Source organism: Haematobia irritans, chromosome 1 (assembly GCF_050003625.1).
Source record: "Haematobia irritans isolate KBUSLIRL chromosome 1, ASM5000362v1, whole genome shotgun sequence".
In the NCBI taxonomy this organism is placed as follows: Eukaryota; Metazoa; Arthropoda; class Insecta; order Diptera; family Muscidae; genus Haematobia; species Haematobia irritans.
Window position 1 is genome coordinate 213738459 of NC_134397.1, and position 22928 is coordinate 213761386.

Genomic DNA, 22928 nt, shown 5'->3' on the forward strand with positions numbered 1-22928 from the left:
AACATAAATTAATTGAGGGAAAAAAGATAAGAGTTCACTGGCAGCCAGAATATCTAGACCACAATAAAAATGCACACGTTTCTTTTGTTGTTTTTTTTTATTGTTATCAGGCTCACACCGCCGTGTTTTATTTATTATTAAATAATAATCATTTCTATGGATTTGATTTAAACTAAAGAAATACAATGCAAACGCTTAGATATCACAATAATAAAGAGTTTGTAATTCATGTTTTTTTTCGTAGTGTGCTGTGTGAGGCTAGAATTTATTTCGAATTTTTTTATAATGTGTTAAATACATATTGTAGATATTGATGTTGTTGCTATTGGTTTCTTTATTAACAATAGTGGTTTTCAATTATTTTATAATAAACAAAAGAAAAGTAAATAAAAATTTGTTTGTTGTTGTAATACTACATCTCCAATAATTTCAAATTATAGGAAGTGTTTTGTTTTTTTTAGTTTTGAATTCAAGCAAACCTCAATCAATAAAACGACATATCTAAATGCTTTTTGGAAAGAGCGAGGGTCGATCAGGTGTTATTTTATTAGTTGTATGTAAGGTGTTGTTTGTTTTAATTACAAAACATTTGCGTTTGCTTTTTATCAATTCTATTATGACCTTCTCCCTCTCCCAGCCCTTCTTAATTTGTCTTTTCGGCTACTCTTATAGGGATTTCATATTTCGCTGTTTAAATTTATTGCTTTTGCAAATATTCATCAAACAAATAGACAGCCAATGAGGGATCTTGTTGGTTCATCAATTTGGACAAATCATTGGCATAACCAGACAATTTGCGTACACTTTCAGCTTGTTTGCCCAAGAATTTCTCTTCCATGTATTGGGCAATTTCAGGATCACGTTCACTGGCATGTACCGAACGAGTATGGACATGGATGGCTCCATTGGTCAATTGTTTCTCATTATCCAAAGCCATAGCCAAAGAGTGTAATTCATCAACTTCCATTTGCATACGTTGTTTCGATACAGAGGCAGGGCTTTCATGTACGGTATTGAAGTTAACACGTCCACCACGGCTGGTCAATTTCTTGATTAAATCAATGGTATCATCGAATGAACGATCGGATAGGCCTTGGTACAATTTATTGAAACCGGGACGATTCTTTTGATAGGAATTGAAATAGGTGGCCAACAACAAGTATTCATAGGATTTGGTCAATTGAGAGTTAACATAGGCTTGGATCTCGGGTTCAACATGATCAATACCACCATAACGGGCATTACAGATGGAAGGACCTAAATGGAGGGAATAGAAAAAAATAAATAAATAAAAATTAAAAAAGTAAAAGAAAAACGGTTTAGTTCTATACAAAAATGCAAGTTTATAGGGAAGTGAAAAACTAAAACGATTGGCGACAGTTACTTCATAGACAAAATAAAACCCAATTCCGCTCCGCTCTTTTGTTTGGAAACGTAGAACTGCTTATTTATTATATTGTCATTATCAATCTAAGTTGACCTTAGGTTAATACGAAAATGCAGTTTCAATCGATCGAAATATATACAATTTGCGTTTCGTAATTTTTTTAGATGCAAATATTATGAAGGCCATTTGATTGTTGTCGACAAATTTGAATACCTATTACCCATGACCACATCAAGGATATTGTTTGACAGAATTTGGGGACACCCAAGGTCTGAGCTTGTCAGTAGTACGACATTTGAAAGGTATTCGCAGTTAAGGAATATCGAAACACCAGAGTTGAGCAGGTGGAAAATATCGTACATCGAACAAAGTTACAATGAGAGAATACTGGATGGAGAGACCAGCAGTCATTCGCACCTTCGGTCAGGGATATCGGGTATTTGATCAGCTATGTTGCACTCCGGAACTCAAAAATACTACATGAATACAGGCAAAGTAATCAATCACCTAAGATCGCAAGGCATCAACTTTCGTGTCCAGTTAACCCCACGGACTTACACCAGATACCGTTGCGGAATCACACGGTAGAGTTACTCCGAAATGCATGTCTACGGGGCCGAGACAAGGATAGATTGCGCCAATGAAAATCATTTTTAAATAAATGGAAGACCGACTTCAAATTTATTTTGAAATCCATTTCAATTTTGTACTTTATAGAAAGAACTGCCAATAACCAATTTGAAGCTTGCAAAAAAAAATTAAAAGTCGGATTTGGAACTCTGGAATTTGGCAGTTCAATTATCAATATCGAGGGATTAAGATTAAGCTCGAATAGGGGAAAATATTTGAGTAGTTTAGTCCTACTGTCTTATAGTTTGTTTTTTGGTCTTACCCAAATTTTCTAGTTGGGGCCTTTTTACTATACTTGCTTTCCTGAATGCTAAACAAGAACGGCAATAAGATTGAATCATGTATTTCTTTAATGCAAATTGGATTCATATAAAATAGGGAATTGACTTTGTTAAAATGGCTGCAAAAGTAACTGTCACCCAGTACAAAACAAAAAAAATTAATGACGAAATCTACAAAACGAATTGTAAACAAATGCTTACTTTCACTAGCAAACATTCCGGTAATTGCTTGTTTTTGGTCAATGATTGTATTTGTTTTGTTTTAATTAAAAAATTGGAATGGAAAATAGAAAAAAGCATCCGGAAATGTACATTATCAGAATATGAAAATACATTGAACTAATAACAGAGACATGATAATGAAAAACAGCATTAACGGACCCTGCTCTTACACAGTAATGACAAATTTTACATTTATTACAACGCTATACATATTCTGTTAATTACTTTACTCTGTTAATGCCATTTAGCAATTACCATGTTGGTTTATATGTTAAGTTCTAACAGGAAAGGTCTTTTACATTAATGTTATTAAAATAAAAACTTACCAGAGAGAGTGGAAGAAGAGCAAGCTCTGACCACATTATTGTGACAGACCTCTTCGGTTTTGACTACGGCGCAAATAGCGGCGAGCACAGCAAAGGCCACAAATGACTTCATGTTGTTGTAGTTCTTATTTTTCTTTGTTGTGTACTATAAATTTTTTCTACAAATAAGAAACAGTTCGAGAAAAAAAAACACAAAAGAAATTTTTCGTCAATGATTGGAAATGCCAAGTTAATTTGAATATAAACACAAAATTTTACAATCCAGGAATAAACTCAAAACTTGCAACACTTTATTCACAATTAACATACTTTTTGTGGTTGTGTTTTTCGTTTTGCTTCTCTAATGCGTTTTCGTTGATGTTCAATTTACGAATAACGACTTGTCTCTTTTAGCTTTTTATATTTAAATGGAAATTTGTATGCTTTTATTCAACACTCCACCCCCATAGTAATTTGTTATCAATAAATTTGGTGCGTTGTGAGCCCATAATCCATATTATAACCAACTTACATTTTATATTCCTCTTAAATTGAAATGTAAATCTTTTTTGGAAATATTCTTTGTGCTGCTAGTTTATATTTTGCTTTTTCTGATGTCTGCTACTGACTCGTTGAATTAACTTTTTGAAACTGCTGTTTATACTTGAATTGGATCGATACTTGTATTCCTCCTAAAATCCCCATACGACAATTTGCTTTTGTTTTGCACTCTTGTTAGCTCTCGTTCTCTCTCATTCCAGTTGTTTCTCATTCAATATGGCGACCATTGGATTTTGTTGTTGGGGAACTACAGTGATTTTGTTCGCTTGATGTATGTGACGTTATGTTTTCTTTTGTGGTGGGGTGTGCTCTTCTGTGACTCATACCGTTACAAGTATCAATGGTCATTGTTGGTGTGTTTAGCTTTCTTGGGTTTAGGGTTGTCAACGTCCCTGTATGGGCTTTTGATGGGTAGGATATTTTGATTTTATTGTCCATCAATTGGTATTAGCATTCAATGAGTGTCATAGAATTTTAACCATCGCAGGAAATGACGTCAGTTTCGAATCAATGATATATTTCACATACATATTCAAACTTCTAAAAAATTTCCGTAGAGACTACACATAACGAATATAAGAATGTCAGAAAAAACACATTGCATTTTTTAATGTGTGCAATTATTGTTTATAAGAAAAATTTTATTTTAAGAGGAGTAAAATAACCAATTTTTATTCTTATATGCGTTTTTTTACTTATAGGCAATTATTATTCGTAAGAAAACGAGGGTATGGTGTTTTTAATTTTCTTAAGGTGCGTACTTTGTTCGGTTTTCGAGTTGAAAACCACTTCATTTTTGTGATTACTTTTCCTTAAATAATCAAAATTATAAAAAAAGCCAACTTGTTCCTGTAGTCTTGTCAAAATCAAAAGAACCTTCGCATCAATTGAGTTAATTTATCTGCTTTATATTGAAGTGTTTTAATAAAGTAACCACGAAAATTTCAACGCGAAATGTGAACATAGTACTTACCTTTATATAAGATGTGCTTACACCCGTTACCGACAGTATATGGATATAAGAAATTTCTTTCGTATAGCAATATGTTTTATGAAACTTCAGTTTTGGAGAAATATTTTTGAAAATTCATTATATAAGTATAAAAAAATTATTAATAAATTCCTATAAAAATTTTGTATTATTCATTCTGCATAATATAAGAATAAAATAAACTTAAGGAATCAAGTTGCACTTTTCAAAGTTTTGCTATTGTGGTTAGTTAGGGAGGGCGTGGTACAATGGTTAGCATGTCCGCCTTGCATACACAAGGTCGTGGGTTCGATTCCTGCTTCGACCGAACACAAACAAGTTTTTCAGCGGTGGAATATCTCACCTCAGTAATGCTGGTGACATTTCTAAGGGTTTCAAAGTTTCTCTAAGTGGTTTCACTGCAATGTGGAATGCCGTTCGGACTCGGCTATAAAAAGGAGGTACCTTGTCATTGGAATCGAGCAGCACTCATTGATAAGAGAGAAGTTCACCAATGTGGTATCACAATGGATTGAATAGCCTAAGTGAGCCTGATTCATCGGACTGCCACCTCACCTAACCTAACCTAGTTATTCTTTGGTTGGTTAATTGATTAGAACAATTTATAATATATTTCTTTTTTTATTATATAAGAAGGTTTTAATGTTGCAAATTTCATCATTATGTTGCTTTAAAAATTACTTATAGCTTATTTTTTGATTCGTGTCTAAAAATTATTAGAAATTAATCCTTGTGGTAGTCGTTGACGTCGACGATTCTTTCTGCGTTTAAAGCAATCTCAATTAATAGTTAATTCAATTTCGTTATTGAATCCAAAACGTATTTGCTTTCTGCGTAGGTGGGGAAATTCTCTTTTTGTATCTTAAGTTTGTTTATATCTGTACATTAAACATATTTCAAATATTTTTCAACTTCTTAGTTGGCATCGGTGATTGATTTTCTCATTTCTGCCATTGAAGAAAATTCATTAGAAGATTGATTCAATTACGTTATTGAAATCAGAAAATAGTTTTCTTCCAGATTATATTTTGAGTAATTTCGGTAGACCTGCGAAACTATTTTCTTTGAGTTTGAAAATGTAGGAATTGGTTATGTGCCTTTAGCCCTGCTTGTAAGATTAATTGAAATAAAAATTAACCTTTTGAGAAACGAAAACCTCCCAAAACTAGAGACTTCCCAAATGTGAAAAACATTTAGACGACCACGGGTCTCCACTATTGTTTGTAATCGTTTAATTCTACTTTATGGGTAATATTTCTTAACAATAATATACGAATATTTATACGAATTCGTCTAAGGCAAAATTTTAATTTGCCAATAACTTGTCGACCGATACGTCTTTAAGCCTTGTACTAAGATCACGTTTTCGCACTAAAAACTGGTATACTCCGTATAAAAAACGTTAGCACGGAATAAATGCGAAAACTTTGTTTTGAGCATTTTCCAACAAATATTTATACAACTCTGGATTTTTCGCACGAAAAAAATAGGCAGCCATATTATTTCGCATAAATAAGTTAACATCCCTGGGTTTGAGACCCTATTTACAGAGATAAGGTGAGTACTATGTTCGGTTTTTTCACCAAAACACTAAATTAAAAGTACAAAAATATTTATGAAGACTATTATATTTTTATCAAGTCTTATCAAATAATGGATGGAAAAGATCCAATGAATTGATTGATAATCATTTTATATTTCTAAATTAATTAATTAAGAAAAGTAACCGTGAAAAAAAGCTGGTTTTCAGCTTGAAAACTGAACATAGTACTCAGCTATAGATGAAGATATTCGGTTTTCGCAGAAACGAACTTAGTACTAAGCATTAGACATGGCATTTTTACAAATTACATTCCTTATGGATGAAGACAATTTGTGAAAATTTCGTATTACGTATTGTAGCGGTCAGCAAAATAAAGATTCAAAAAAACTTTGCGTTTTGTGAATTCAACTGTCATTTGACTTATAAAAAGGGATTTCAAATCCTTTTTAGTAGATTTCGAGCCTAATGTTAATGGGGCACACAAAAAAATTTTGTTCTGACCCAATTAATTTTTTAATTGAAATGTCTTCAGTCACAAAAATGATAGTATCAATCACAGTTTTATTTAGGCGCAAAAATATACTTGGTTAAAAAATTAATTCATTTCATTAGCTAATTTCAATTATTTCTTAAATAAAAATTTAATCGAAATTGATTTTTTAATTAAAAACGCAACAATTTTCAATTACTTTCTTGACTGACTTGGTGTTTTTAGTTGGCTAAAAAAATTTTTTGTTTGAAATACATTTCTAATTAAATAAAAAAAATACATCACTTTATTAACTGACATACGGTCATTTTTATGTAGCTCCGTTAGGCTTTAACTGCCAATTAACAGAAATTAAATTGCAAATATCTTCTCTCCAGTTAACTTTAACTGAAAAAATTTCAGAAGTTAAGTTTCTATATGGAATATATAAGCATGATCAGAAGATATGTCCATAGTACGGTTTAACAGTTCGTTAGCTAACGTAGCACTAACGCAACATTTAGAATTTTTCAATCATTAAATTAATGTTTCTATCTTGATTAAAAAGTTAATAGAATCAATTAATTTTTTAAATGAAAAAACTTGAAGTTAATCAATTTTTTTTGTAATTGGAATATTATGGTGATATTTTTTCTGTTGGTATAAGGATCTTTCAAAAGTATGTACTCACCACAGTGGTACAATTATGAACCACAATAGTGTAATGGTTCGCATGTCCACACGGATGAAAAAGACTGTTCTTCATATGTTTGGCTATAAACATTATATGTTTGGAAAACAAATTTTTAAACACAATATTTTTGAGTGCAAGCATATAATGTTCATAAGCTAGCATAACATGTTTGGGACATATATGTTAATATGTTAGAACATATTATGTTTGGGACATAAAATGTTTTTAAATATAATATGCTTGGATGCAAACATATATTAATTTAGAAATAGCCTATAAACATATATGTGTTTAGTAGCTTGGAGCGCTATTTACCAGGGAGCGATATTGAATTAAGTTGGTGGTTGTTGCTTGTTATTACAAAATTACCATTTTATTTTTCCTTGGGCAATTGATCAGCTACTTCTTTGATCCTTACAAACTGTGTGGTCCGCTGTTCGAATCCCCGTCCGGCAAAAGGTAAAATTAAAATAAAAACCAGTAAGGAAAGTCTAAAGTCGGGCGGGGCTGACTATATTATACCCTGCACCACTTTGTAGATCTAAATTTTCGATACCATATCACATCCGTCAAATGTGTTGGGGGCTATAAGTAAAGGTTTGTCCCAAATACATACATTTAAATATCACTCGATCTGGACAGAATTTGATAGACTTCTACAAAATCTATAGGCTCAAAATTTAAGTCGACTAATGTACTAGGGGAGAACACACTGTTAGTAAAAAAAAAATATGGGAAACATTTAAATCTGAAGCAATTTTAAGGAAACTTCGCAAAAGTTTATTTATGATTTATCGCTCGATATATATGTATTAGAAGTTTAGGAAAATTAGAGTCATTTTTACAACTTTGCGACTAGGCAGTGGCGATTTTACAAGGAAATTGTTCGTATTTTGACCATTTTTGTCGAAATCAGAAAAACATATATATGCGAGCTATATCTAAATCTGAACCGATTTCAACCAAATTTGGCACGCATAGTTACAATGCTAATCCTACTCCCTGTGCAATATTTCAACTAAATCGGAGTTAAAAATTGGCCTCTGTGGTCATATGAGTGTAAATCGGGCGAAAGCTATATATAGGAGATATATCTAAATCTGAACCGTTTTCAACCAAATTTGGCACGCATAGCTACAATGCTAATTCTACTCCCTGTGCAAAATTTCAACTAAATCGGAGTTAAAAATTGGCCTCTGTGGTCATATGAGTGTAAATCGGGCGAAAGCTATATATGGGAGATATATCCAAATCTGAACCGATTTCAACCAAATTTGGCACGCATAGGTACAATGCTAATTCTACTCCCTGTGCAAAATTTCAACCAAATCGGAGTTAAAAATTGGCCTCTTTGGGCAAATGAGTGTAAATCGGGCGAAAGCTATATATGAGAGCTATATCTAAATCTGAACCGATTTGGCTGGTATTTTGCAAGTTTTTCGAGATCCATAAAATATTCCGATGTACGGAATTTGAGGAAGATCGGTTGATATACACGCCAATTATGACCAGATCGGCGAAAAATATATATGGCAGCTATATCTACATCTGAACCGATTTTTTCCAAAATCAATAGGGATCGTCTTTGAAGCGAAACAGGACCCTATACCAAATTTTAGGACAATCGGACTAAAACTGCGAGCTGTACTTTGCACACAAAAATACATCAACAGACAGACAGACAGACGGACAGACAGACAGACGGACATCGCTTAATCGACTCAGAATTTAATTCTAAGCCGATCCGTATACTAAAAGGTTGGTCTATGATTACTCCTTCTTGGCGTTACATACAAATGCACAAACTTATTATACCCTGTACCACAGTAGTGGTGAAGGGTATAAATATGGGAAACGTTTAAATCTGAAGCAATTTTAAGGAAACTTCGAAAAAGTTTATTTATGATTTATCGCTCGATATATATGTATTAGAAGTTTAGGAAAATTAGAGTCATTTTTACAACTTTTCGACTAAGCAGTGGCGATTTTACAAGGAAAATGTTGGTATTTTGACCATTTTTGTCGAAATCAGAAAAACATATATATGGGAGCTATATCTAAATCTGAACCGATTTCAACCAAATTTGGCACGCATAGCTACAATGCTAATTCTACTCCCTGTGCAAAATTTCAACTAAATCGGAGTTAAAAATTGGCCTCTGTGGTCATATGAGTGTAAATCGGGCGAAAGCTTTATATGGGAGATATATCCAAATCTGAACCGATTTCAAGCAAATTTGTCACGCATAGTTATAACGCCAATTCTCCTCCCTATGCAAAATTTCAACTAAATCGGAGCAAAAAATTGGCCTCTGTGGGCAAATGAGTGTAAATCGGGCGAAAGCTATATATGGGAGCTATATCTAAATCTGAACCGATTTTGTTGATATTTTGCAAGTTTTTCGAGACTCATAAAATATTCGGATGTACGGAATTTGAGGAAGATCGGTTGATATACACGCCAATTATGACCAGATCGGTGAAAAATATATATAGCAGCTATACCTAAATCTGAACCGATTTCAATAGGGATCGTCTTTGAGCCGAAACAGGACCCTGTACCAAATTTTGGGACAATCGGACTCAAACTGCGAGCTGTACTTTGCACACAAAAATACATCAACAGACAGACGGACATCGCTAAATCGACTCAGAATTTAATTCTAAGCCGATCCGTATACTAAAAGGTTGGTCTATGATTACTGCTTCTTGGCGTTACATACAAATGCACAAACTTATTATACCCTGTACCACAGTAGTGGTGAAGGGTATAAAAATCATACAATTGAATAATTTCTTCTACAATGTTTGTATTACAGAAAAAGAACTAAAAAATCTCGTGGAAGTGAGAAAGATGTGGGGTAATATACAATTGGGCAGAAACAAAATTTTGAGCATTCAGGTCGAAAACCAATGTTGTTAGCACCTATATTACCTGTTTATTTTCATAATTCATTATGATTGTAAATATATAAATAAATAAATAAAATTTTGAGCACAATATTGTTTGGGAGAATTTTTTTAAGCATTTAATATTTTTGGGTGCAAAATGCTTCCAAACATATTATATGTTCACATAATAACATATTGTTTTTTGGAAGACAACATTATTGAATTTGGATGCAAAAATACAAAATGTTTGGAAATTGACTACCCAAACATATATTTTTTAGACCAATATGCTTTCAAACATATTATATATAAATGTTTGGGCAATAGCCAAAAATGTATATGCTTGAAGCAAAATATGTTTGGGAGTATATGTTACAGAAGCGATTTTTTGTGAGCGTGCACATTCTTGTGACTTGGGAATAGTTTCCATACTTAGGAGAAAATAAAAACATTCCGTTTTTAAACTCTTCACTTGATATTTCTGTGTATATCAGCACTACCGCTGAAAAGTCGCATATTTAAAAAAGGTTGCACAATAAAGTCGCTTACATTTGTGAGGTCTTTTTATTACAAAAAAATCTAAAACAACATAAAAACAATAAAGGAACAGCTCCTTTAACATAAAAATATATTTTACCAACTTATTGTAACATAAAATCCAGTAAAACGTAAACTTGCAAGAGATTAAAAGTGGATTTTTTCTGTTGGTTAAGCTACATTTGTAGTTTAGTCAAATGGTTTTAAGCTGAAATAAAAACAGACCGCTCTGTATTTCATTACTGTATCAAGGTACATACAATTACCTTGACGTTTTTCTGTCCTACAAATTTTATTTGTGTGAATCAACGTAAGCTGAAACCCTTTAACATTTCCAGTTTTTGTTACTATGCCTAAAAATTCTAATCAGAGTATAAAATATCACGTTTCTGATATGTAATTCCATAAATTAAAGGCGCCTCAAATATAGTGACATCTATGATACGTCCATTGATATCCTATATCTGTTGGTAAATCTCATCATAAAAATATGACAATATTCTTTTAATGGAACTAAATGAAGTCACGTTACATATATTGACCGGTGACGTGGTTTAAAATTTTGCATTTGGCACAATAGAAAATCCTCAAAAGTGTGCTTTATTAATATATTTCGTTATCACCCAGATAACATCATGTCTGACATGGCAACTCTACTAGACATTGATTTTGTTCGTGGATTAAGAAAAACAAGGGAATTTGTCGTAACTCACACAATAACAACGAACAGCTGTTTCTCTATCAGAAAACCTACGACAAGACGCCATGACAGGCCATATTGCATGTTGCAAAGAGAAAACGAAAACGCATTTTTCCTACAACACAGTGCAGAGTGCAATTTCAAATACATTTCAATAACTTGCTACCGATGAGCAATTAAAAACTATATTTTAAACGTGCCGCTTTGAAAATTATCTATCAAGCAAATTTCAATTGAACGAAGTCGACATATTGAATTTTATGTAAATGTTAGAGATAAGAAAATTGTTATTATTTTGTTTCCACATATGATTACGAACGTAACTTAGCGGGAATGAGTGCAGCTAAAATTTGAAGAGAACGACAGAGAGAGCAAAATTCAGAGATTATTTTGTTTTTGCTGTGGGGCTTTGTGTTTGTGTTTGGTTTCTATAGCACAGTTACGCTCTGCCTTATTTAAAAGTGTTTAACATCGTCTCAATATTAAACAGTTCATATTCGTACGTTTCGCCGTAGTGTATACGCAAAACAACAAAGAAATAAAATTATTAACCTCCTCCTCGCATTGAGGGAATTACTGAAATTAAAGCAAAAAGATTTCAATTGTCAAAAAGGTACTACACCAGATTTCTTTCTCAATTGTCATCTGTCGCCTTCTATGCCAGTGCGTATAAAGGTTTTTTGACAAGCACCGAATATCGTGAATAGGCAAAGTAATAAGCCACACAGCAAAAACAACAAAAGAAGACATTGTGAAGTTGAAATTCATCATTGTCGCCAGTGTTTCGTATTTAATTGTGGAACAATTGACCAAATCAATTCATTTTCTTTTGTGCATTTAGCATAGTGAGACATTCAGAAGAGGACACTAAACAATTTTGTGAAAAATAATACCAAAATTCTAACTGTGATTTTCCAATAAGAGAAATTAGAAGAAGAAGCAAACATGATGAAATTCTTAGTAGGATTCTGCGTTTTGGCCGTTGTTGCCCCTGCTGTATTCGCCGAACTAAAATGTAAGTATTTCTACGTATAGCTAAAATGTAACCTCATGAACTTTTATTTTAATAAAATAGTGTTTTTAAATTATTTTTAAATGCGCATTATATGGAAACTTTTGTAAAACAAAAAATCAATATGACCAAATCAAGACAAAGAAAACATTCCTCATCTATACTATGTAACAACAGAAAGAGCAAAATTGCAGTAGTTCTCGTTTACAGAGAGAAAGAGAGGGTTAATTTATAACAACTCGCCTAAGACCTAGAATGTTAAATCATTAACATTATTTTGTTATACATTTCAGAATTTATTTTTGTTTTTATATTTATTTCTGTTGTCTTTTTGACTTCTAAATATTTTTATTTTTCAATATTGTTTTCTGATAATTTCCGATCTACGAAAACAACTGTATAACGTCATTCAAATCTGGTCAAGTTGACCCTGAGTATAGGTCTTTATCATAACAAACCAGTTTTTGTGTACCAAGCAAAGACAATTAAAGAAGAAGACATGAATTGGGCATGTTGTTATTCTTTTTTCTCAAGAACCAGAGATTAGCCCCATACATGTTCGATGAAAAGTTGCAACTTTTTTTCGGTTTCTCTTTTCATTTTGCATTCGTAACAAAACTTAATTCTCTTATTTTAGCAATTTTTTTAACTTTTGAAAGAACGAAAACACTTCATGAAACATTTAATTAATAATTTAGTGCAAACGACACAGAAATTGGCAGGAACTTTTGAGAAAATAGTAAAATAAAAATTGTCTGTATCAAACCAGTAAGTTCGAAACGCTTTTCCTACAAGTATGGGGCTAATCTCTGGTTCTTAGCACTAACACTATCAAAGCCCAATTCATGTCTTCTTCTTTAATTGTCTTTGGTACCAAGCACCATGCAACCGTTATGTATGGTCATCGATTTTTTTTTGCATAACGTTATTTCTTCTTTATGTTTTGAAGTAAATTTCGTAACAAAAGTAAATTGATGATGAAAGTGAGAGTCATAAAAGAAAATATATTGGGGTTGAATCGGAAAGAAATAGCAAAACATAACATTGCATGCTATTTACATTACCGGTATAACATAAGCTCATTTACAAAGTTACAGTGCTGCTGGATATTTATGTTATATGTTAACATTAGCAGAAGCACAAGTAAACCACACATTTTATTCTGGAATGTAATTTACATTTACCAACAAATGTATTGTTTCCTCTTGCAATTATTTAAAAAAATATGAAATTAAAAAATTCATTTCCCATGTATGTTATATGAATCACAAGAGCATTGTTTTATTGCATTGCATTTTAAATTTTATTAACATAAATTCGCTCTTGTAAAATACTCATTTACTCATGGTTGCCTAGCGTTATCTCGCCTTGTAATGAGTAATTGTAAATATATGAATTCTGGGTTCTTTCCCAACTTCTCTCATATAGTACTTTTTTTGCACACGGCCTTATGCCAAACTACAATATCAACTATGTTAGACCACCCATTGTTGTTTTTATTTAAAATTTCATAGCTGTTGTATTTCGAATTGATTTTTTTTGGTAGATATTGTGAATTGAACTTTGCAACCATAGATTTTATAACCATATTTCAAGGTCTTCCTAAGCTCATTTTTTGATTTCATATTATTTATCTACTACCTCATCATGTTTAAATATTCTACGGTTTGGTATTCGTAAAGTCTGGTTCCAGATAGCAGATCTTGGGTCAAAGTCAATAATTGTTCAGAAACGACCTCTCCCAAAATAAAAAACAAAAAATAGTTGTATATTTTGTCGACTTCCTGGAAAAAAAGAAATATCCAGCGTTTATGTCATAAGTAATTTCTCAATATTCTATTTCTACTACTACTAGAAGAAGGATCTGCACTTCACAAAATCAATTTATGATTATTTTGTTAATAATTGTTTGCCCCCACAGGATTTTTAAACGTAGAACCCCCAATGTTGTATGACATTTAAAAGCACTTCATAGTTTTGTTTGACGGAAAGCTAGTCTAAATACGATATTGAGGAAAGCTAGATCGTTTGAGTGATTATAAGAAGGGTGATACATACATATGCTACTAGAATTAAACCCATAAAATTTTTCTCTAACCTTCAATTTTTATTTCTGTTTTAATGAAGCACAATCAGTTTAGGCGATTACCTCTTAATTCGACTACAATTTCTTCCAAGCAAATATTCGTCAATAGCTGGGGAATAAACGGTGAATACGAAAGTTATTCGATGCTAAATTCATGGAAAGTTTTCATTTAGTTGCTACACGTTGCATTGTTGTTGTGAAGCAACACGTTTCCTCCCCAAATGAGACGAATTCTTCCTCTAAATGGACCAATAAAACAATTTCATCCACAGTCGCTATTGATGGTCCTATTCTATACAATGCAGTAATTGAAAATTTGACCATTCTCATCACATAAGAGTCACGAGTCTCGGATTGAACACAAATCCCACTGCCTGCAAGACAATTTTAACATTTTCACAATGTAAAAATGGCGAATCAATTGTGATTCACCATTATGCGTATATTGCTTTATATTAAAATTAGTGGAGGTTTTGCATTTCATTTAAAAATAATCTCCTATAATAATAATGGTCAGTGAACTTAAATTACTTTGGACCCTGTATATATCAATAATATACGTGATTTTTTCATATAAAGCACGAATCGGTTGATATAGAATTTTAATTTTGATGTAAACACAATACATTTTCTGCGCAATATTCCAAATCTCTACAAATCTTTCAAAACTATATAGCTTTGGAATCAGTATATAGTATATCGCAAGCTTTATGTCTCTATATTTCTTTTTTCAAAATGTATCTTATAGATTTTAAATTCTTATTCATCAAATACTTTGACTCACTTAAATGGTCAAAACTTTTTTGTCTTAAAAAATCGTAATTCAAAGTTTTCATTTTCTTTGTAAGCCCCACTTACATATCTAGCTCTGCTAGGAACTCTATTCCCCATACATGGTTTTGCACACGGCTTAGGGTAATGGTTTTTTTGTTTTGAAAGCCCAGCAAAAAAATGTACAACAATTCAAAAAACAAATTCTATGACACCACATGGCTGGCTTATGAAGACAATAACAATACAGAAATAAACAAAAAAATAAATAAAACAAAGCTGTAGCCATGATGTAAAAAAATATAAACAAAGTGATGTGGTGGTGGATTCATATCGTCTGGTATGAAGAAAAACACAAACTGATAAGAAAAGTTCACACGAACCCGCCAAAAAAACACACACAACAAAGAACGATATACGAGAACTATTCTCTCTAGAATTTCCGAGAACAATTAAGATGGGTCTCACAAAAAACAAAAACAATTCATTGAGGGGAAAAACTTGCATTTTGCACACGGTCTTCAAATAACTATATACGCTGATGTTCCTTCTTTCTCAAAGAGTTTAAGATCTCTACAAAAAGAGATTTTAGTAGGTTCTCTTTTTTCCCCCAATAGAAAAAAACTTTGTACTGTGATCCTCTCACCATTAGAATAAAGATTCCATTGTGATGTTATTCTACTTTTTTTTTATTATGCTCTAATTGTCGGCTCGGTCTCAAATTGCCTTTGTCTAATTGAGGGAATTTACCTTCTTTTCATCATAATGACAGCTAATTATGTTATTTTTGTACTTTCCTTCCGCAACGGGGAGGGCATATGACATGGGTATATTTTTCTGTAATTTACCCTTATGATGAAATTTAGAAATGTTTGAGTCATTGTTTGTTGAAAATAACTTGAATTGGCAATCAATTTTCTCTATGGTTTTCGAAAACATCGTCCACATGATCATTAAATGGGGGTAATTATTTTAAAAAGTTATTTTCCTCTGCAATTCAACTTTGAAATAGTTTTAAAAATTAAAATGATATTATTTTCTTATGAAAATAAATCTTAACGTGGAAATCCTATTTGAGATGGGTTCAGGTCTAATATACATTTAACCAATCCCGTCATAGATTCTGCACATTACAAAATACATAAAAATGTTAGAGTCATTATACTGAAAATTTCGTCATAATCGGTTTGATTTTTTATATGTATATGTAGCTACGCCATACATTCGTTTGAACTTTGTGTACAATTCGTAAACGGATATATGCTGCCATAAATCTCTATGAGACGACTAAGCAGGCCGAAAATCACCTAATATGGGTGTCAGGGAATGTAGCCGGACGCAAGTATGTATCCTCAGTCCGGTCAATTACCCGAAATATCGAACTAAAGGTATCCCTACCTCTATGAGATTGAACGTATAACCAATCTTAAAATAAATTTTTAATTTTATTCAAATCAGATTAGAAATCACCTTATAAATTCCAGAGGAACTAGAATGTTCTCAAGAAGTCGGTTATCGCTCCTTTAAAAATGAGTCATGTGATGGTAAAAAAAAACATTTATGCTCTTAATGTTAAATGGCATCTATTGCCTTTAGACTTGCAAATCACTTGACGCACTACGCCAAGCCAGACCCATCGATATTGACAAAACAATGGAATGACTACAGATCAAGAAAATTTTTATCTGAATGTGGGTAAGAGAAGGGTTCAATAAGTTTTTAACATATGGAAGGCATATGACCATTTTATGGGAATTTTACAATGGACTATTTTTGTTGTCAACCAAAACCATTGTAATTTTATTATGTATCGACAAAGTTAACAAAGTCAATTTGTAATCTTATCATTGCAAGAACTAGACTATTATATCAAAACAGTCATATTTGAGACCAGATAGAAACGTTAATCCACCATTAGTAGGGCTAGACAATTGCCTTACTTAACTATTTTATTGTTGGGTAATTTACTTAAAACTATACCTTAATATTTCTTTTTTATATGGCGATAATCTAAAGCAATTTGTAAAAATTTCTCATGAAATATTACTTTATGTAAAGAAATAATTTTCAATAATCATTAATTATCAAATATACTTTTGTTTTATAGTTTTCTAAATACAAACTTTTAAATTCGAATTTTCACATTCTTGTATTTTAGGTTCCTTAGCCAACCCTGAATTGCCTACCGAATGGATTGATTTACGTGGTGATTGTTTGGTTGCCATGCGTAATCAAATCCAAAAGGAAATTCATGCCTCTTACCAATATTTGGCTATGGGAGCCCACTTTTCACGTGATACCGTCAATCGTCCAGGTTTTGCTGATTTGTTCTTCAAATCTGCCAAGGAAGAACGTGAACATGGTTCCAAATTGATTGAATACTTGTCAATGCGTGGTCAATTGACCGATAGCATCACCGATTTGATTACCACTCCTGTAAGTATTAGATTTTATAAGTAAATGTTTTTAAGCTAATTAAAAAAATCAAAATGAACTAAATAAAAAAATAATAGTTCAAGATTACAATGACTACATTTTTTAATCTATCATAAATTGAATATTTCTAATTTTTCCATTTTTTCCTCTTCTATTCGTTTTCAGACCGTCAGCAAGGATGAATGGGAAAGCGGTGCTGAAGCTTTGGAAGATGCCCTCAAATTGGAAACTGAAGTCACCAAGTCTATTCGCAAATTGATCAGTACCTGTGAGAAGAAATACAATTACTATCATTTGGTTGACTACTTGACAGGTGTCTATTTGGAAGAACAATTGCACGGTCAACGTGAATTGGCTGGTAAATTGAGCACCCTCAAGAAGATGATGACCAACCATGGTGCTTTGGGTGAATTCTTGTTCGATAAAGAATTGTAAATTCCACTTGCGGAGCAAGTTCTCTATATAATACTGTAATCACATCTACTAAAACAAAAACAAATGAACATTTACTATTAAAGCAAACAAAAACATTCTGATGAAATAGCTGTGCTTCTTTTTTTTGGTTGAAATTAATTTAAAAAAAAAATGTTATAGTATTCATATTTATGCTTTATTATTTTCCTTTTCATTGTAACGAAACATAACTTTTTTTCTAAAACTCCTCCATTTACCATTATTCTTTTCTATTATGTATCAATAAATTTTAATATTTATGGCTCGTTTTTTGGCAACTTCCAAATTTATGATATGAGTTTGGGAAAACAAAAACAAATTGAGCACAGTGAAAACATTTGTTGTTGTTGATTTTTTTCTATTCTTTTTACTGCTAGTTGTGCTTTATAAATTATTTTTCAATTTGTTTAATTTATCATCTACATCCTGTGGTGGTTGTTATCACCAATACCATAAACACCACCAATATCGTCATTATACCACCACCCAAATGAAGACAGTCTTCTATAATTTTGTGATGATTTATATATGTATTTTTTTACTACTTATAAGTTTACTTGCTTTATCTAAACATTTGGGTAGACCGTTTGGTAGTGGCCTAATGGCCCTATACATGAAATTAAATTGAAGTTAAAAACACACAAATCAAATTTAGCAATAAAAATGAAATAAAACGCATCAATGTAATGGCAAAGATTTCTATAGTTTTAGAAAAACTCGTAATGATAGTCATTATTATTATTTTATTCGTCAATTATAATAAAATACATTAAAAAAATATCACAAATATTTGATAGTTTGAATATTTTTTTTTTGATTTTTGGACCGGAATAGTAGAATGAAGTATAATTAACGTATTTCCGATACTGCCGCAAATTATTTTACTGGCTTGGGCAGAGAAGAGGTTGTTAACAGATTTGCTCTCGTTCAGAAGTTGTTCTATTTCTACACCAAAAAAAAATCCAATGTTCTGGTGGTGTTCACTGTCTTAGAATGATTATTGGGTTTCGTTAATATAAGGGTTCTTGGCTGTGGGGATATTGTAGCCAAGAATGTGGATATCGAGCTCCTGTTTCTCCTCTTTTATCCACGACCTGAGGTCGATTTGGGGGTACAAAGCTCAAACCTAAAGATCTTTGACAGCTCGTTTTTCACTAAACAAATTCACCCTTATGCCTAGTACTAAGTTCGTTTATGCGAAAAACGAATATCTTCATATATCTCCGTAAATAGGGTCTCAAACCAAGGGATGTTAACTTATTTATGCGAAATAATATACCTGCCTATTTTTTCATGCGAAAAATCCAGGGTTGTATAAATATTTGCTTTAAAATGCTCAAAACAAAGATTTCGCATTTATTCCGCGCTAACCTTTTTTATATGGAGTATAACAGTTTTTCGCGTGAAAACGTGATCTTAGTACTAGGCTTTATTCCTGAAGTCGCCCTCGCTCTCACCGTCGCTTTTTGTCGTCTGTCGCTTTTAAGTCGTCTCGTCATTCATTTGGTATTCCTGCGAAGTGGCGACGGCGACCACGACGACGACGATTACTTTTTGTACCAATTACAATACTCGGTAATAAAAGGCCGATATCACTAGAAAACAATCAGCTGATGTGCAAAAAAAGAATTTTTTTATTTATTTTCTTGGCGAATCCAAGCTGCAAAGCCATATACGGATTCCAAAACTACACAAACACTGCAATAATTACAAATTATAAAAATTAGGAGCTTAAAAAGTAGAAATTAATAACAAAAATAGTATCAATAAGTGACTAAACAGAATTTGAAACAAACAAATACACAATAATTAAAACAACAAATAAATTATTAAAATTAAGAAAAAAAAACTATTAAAAAATATAAATTAAATTATCAATTTAAAAAATTAAAAAATAAGAACAATAAAAAAAAAATAAAAAAGTAAAAAGAAAAACATGAATATGTGAGTAACACAGCAATACTAACATAAAAAGTTAGTAAAAAGACTCAATAAAATAAATAAAAAAATGATATAACATAATACAAACTAAATAAAAAAACTAAAAACTAAATAAAAAAATTTATATATATAAATAAATAAAAATTAAACAAATTAATTAAGGAATTTACAACTACTCAGTGAATTTTATTTTTTTTGGTTTAAAATATTTTTATTTCTGACGCAATTCTAAGTCGGAAAATCAAGAAAAAATATTTAATTTGACGCGGAAAAAATGTGGATATATATTCGAGGACAGTTAAAGCTTCCAAAACTACAAAAATGGCGACGACGCTGAGATCAATGGCACAAGGATCATCGTGAAAGAAAACAATCAGCTGATGTGCAAAACTGAATTTTAATTATTTGCGTTTAAAATGCAGTTTGTTTGTAAAGGCCGGTACTATGTTCATTCTTGCGAAAAACTTTTATAGAAACCATTATTTCGCACATAGAAAGCGGTGTTTATTTAGGTAACTTGGAGCGCTATTTTACAGGGAGCGATATTGAATTAAGTTGGTGGTTGCTGCTTGTTATTACAAAATAAACATTTTATTTTCCTTGGGCAATTGATCTGCTACTCCTTTGATCCTTTGTATAGTTTCGGAACAAAAATATAATCCGTGTTTGTGTTATAAACCCACACAAATAGTTTTAATAAATAAATTATTTCTAAATTCACATTGCAAATGGCGCCATGCTATAAACGTCAGTTTTTCAACTCGAAAAAACAAAGTACCACAAATGGAAAAATTTCGCTAGTTTTTCGCATTTTTTAATTTTGTATGGAGTTTCAACGCGAAAACCGAACAGAGTACCGGCCTTAATACAATATTGACTTGGAAAATCAAAATAAATTATAAATTTGACTCGGGAAATGATTTACATATCTACATTAGGACAATAACAACATCCGGCATATACAATTGGAACGACGTTGACATTATGTGTCCAAGGATCATTCAAAGTTCGACACAATTGTTACCTAAGTTTGGTGCTAAATAAAATACTTTGGCCTTGAAGGATTTCTATTAAAAATAAATGTAATTGAAAATCAACACGTTTACTTTAATTGTACAGTGTTCTTTTTTACCATTTGTCTCTAAAGGCCAAAGGCATTGAACTACAAACCATTTGTTCCAATTGGTTTTAAATCGTTGGAGTTAGTCTAGTTCATCTAATGGCTGATATCTAGTTCCTTTTTTCATTTTTTGTAATTTTTGAAGATTAGTCACTTTACTTCTTACAAAATTTAATTTTTTAAATTTACTTTTCAATTGTTCGATTAATAAAGTCTAGGTTAGGTTAGGTGGCAGCCCGATGTATCAGGCTCACTTAGACTATTCAGTCCATTGTGATACCACATTGGTGAACTTCTCTCTTATCACTGAGTGCTACCCGATTCCATGTTAAGCTCAATGACAAGGGACCTCCTTTTTCATAGCCGAGTCCGAACGGCGTTCCATATTGCAGTGAAACCACTTAGAGAAGCTTTGAAACCCTCAGAAATGTCACCAGCATTACTGAGGTGGGATAATCCACCGCTGAAAAACTTTTTGGTGTTCGGTCGAAGCAGGGATCGAACCCACGACTTTGTGTATGCAAGGCGGGCATGCTACCATTGCACCAAGGTGTCTAAATAACTTCTTCAAAAATTAATCACTAAACTCGTCGCTGGTAAATTTAACGGCGACAAAAAGCGACACCAGGAATACCGATTTTCATCGATAGCAGAATATATTGACGAACGGATTACCAATCAGTGGCGACAGACGAAAAGCGACAAAAAGCGACGGCGAGAGCGACTTCAAGAATAAGGGTGATTGTATTAATGAAAATTTTTCGTTACGTCAATGAAAAATTTTCGTTGGCTCCATTTTAATGAAATTTTCTTTGTGTACAAATTCTTTTAATTAAAATTATCTGAAATTTGTACTTAATATTGTGTAAATTAAGCGTCCTACAATTTAGGTGACATAATCTTTTATATTAAGGCCGGTACTATGTTCATTCTTGCGAAAAATTTTTATAGAAACCATTATTTCGCACATAGAAAGCGGTGTTTATTTAGGTAACTTGGAGCGCTATTTTACAGGGAGCGATATTGAATTAAGTTGGTGGTTGCTGTTTGTTATTACAAAATTAACATTTTATTTTCCTTGGGCAATTGATCTGCTGCTCCTTTGATCCTTTGTATAGTTTCGGAACAAAAATATAATCCGTGTTTGTGTTATAAACCCACACAAATAGTTTTAATAAATAAATTATTTCTTAATTCACATTGCAAATGGCGCCATGCTATAAACGTCAGTTTTTCAACTCGAAAAAAACAAAGTACCACAAATGGAAAAATTTCGCTAGTTTTTCGCATTTTTTAATTTTGTATGGAGTTTCAACGCGAAAACCGAACAGAGTACCGGCTTTAAGGTCAATATTATTTTCAGTGTGAATAGCTTTGTTTACATATCGACAAAATTCGACAGTCTAGATTTGAAGCAAAATAACTACCTAACAAGTATATAAAGCAGTAAGTTCGGCCGGGCCGAATCTTAAATACCCACCACCATGAACCAAATATTAGGGGTTCCTTTGAAATTTCAGGAGGGCTTGAGGACTTGAGGACACTTCCCGAAGATAAATTTAAAGATTTCACCTATGAGGACTATATCAGATTCTGGATTTATAAGAACCATTTTTGTTTGAGTTTTAGAGGAATCATTAACATCTCTTGTAAGTGTGCAAGAAAATTATACAATAACGTTTTGATTTGAAATCTTAAATCTGTAGAAGTAAAATCTGGAAATTTTACATTGAGTTTCAAGCAATTTTCATGATCAGTGCGCTTTCTACACCCTCAAGAAGTGAAGTCGGTCTATATGGAGGCATTACCAAATGGACCGATAAAAACTTAATCCGATACACGTTTTTGTGAGCCTAAAATACCAGAATATTTACAATTTAAGGCAAATCAGATAAAA

The 22928-nt window shown here is 32.1% G+C and overlaps 2 protein-coding genes across 6 annotated transcripts; one reads left to right on the forward strand and one right to left on the reverse strand.

The window, feature by feature from the left end:
* Positions 1-316: 316 nt before the first annotated feature.
* Positions 317-3514, reverse strand: Fer2LCH (ferritin 2 light chain). Of its 4 annotated transcripts, none has more exons than XM_075292774.1 (4): positions 3358-3514; positions 2847-3004; positions 2500-2526; positions 317-1257 (listed from the first exon to the last, which is right to left on the reverse strand). In XM_075292774.1, exons 2-4 carry the CDS (start codon positions 2956-2958, stop codon positions 698-700), a joined length of 699 nt encoding a protein of 232 aa, XP_075148889.1. In that variant the 5' UTR covers positions 2959-3004; positions 3358-3514; the 3' UTR covers positions 317-697. The 4 variants fall into 4 exon arrangements, with proteins under 4 accessions (XP_075148889.1, XP_075148890.1, XP_075148891.1 ...); XM_075292775.1 differs by lacking the exon at positions 3358-3514 and adding an exon at positions 3156-3305; XM_075292776.1 differs by lacking the exon at positions 2500-2526 and having other exon boundaries at positions 3358-3513.
* A 7828-nt stretch (positions 3515-11342) lies between these two features.
* On the forward strand, positions 11343-18305 carry Fer1HCH (ferritin 1 heavy chain). Of its 2 annotated transcripts, none has more exons than XM_075292780.1 (4): positions 11343-11474; positions 12054-12227; positions 17240-17517; positions 17683-18305. In XM_075292780.1, exons 2-4 carry the CDS (start codon positions 12158-12160, stop codon positions 17950-17952), a joined length of 618 nt encoding a protein of 205 aa, XP_075148895.1. In that variant the 5' UTR covers positions 11343-11474; positions 12054-12157; the 3' UTR covers positions 17953-18305. The 2 variants fall into 2 exon arrangements, with proteins under 2 accessions (XP_075148895.1, XP_075148894.1); XM_075292779.1 differs by lacking the exon at positions 11343-11474 and adding an exon at positions 11678-11825.
* The last annotated feature ends 4623 nt before the right edge of the window (positions 18306-22928 follow it).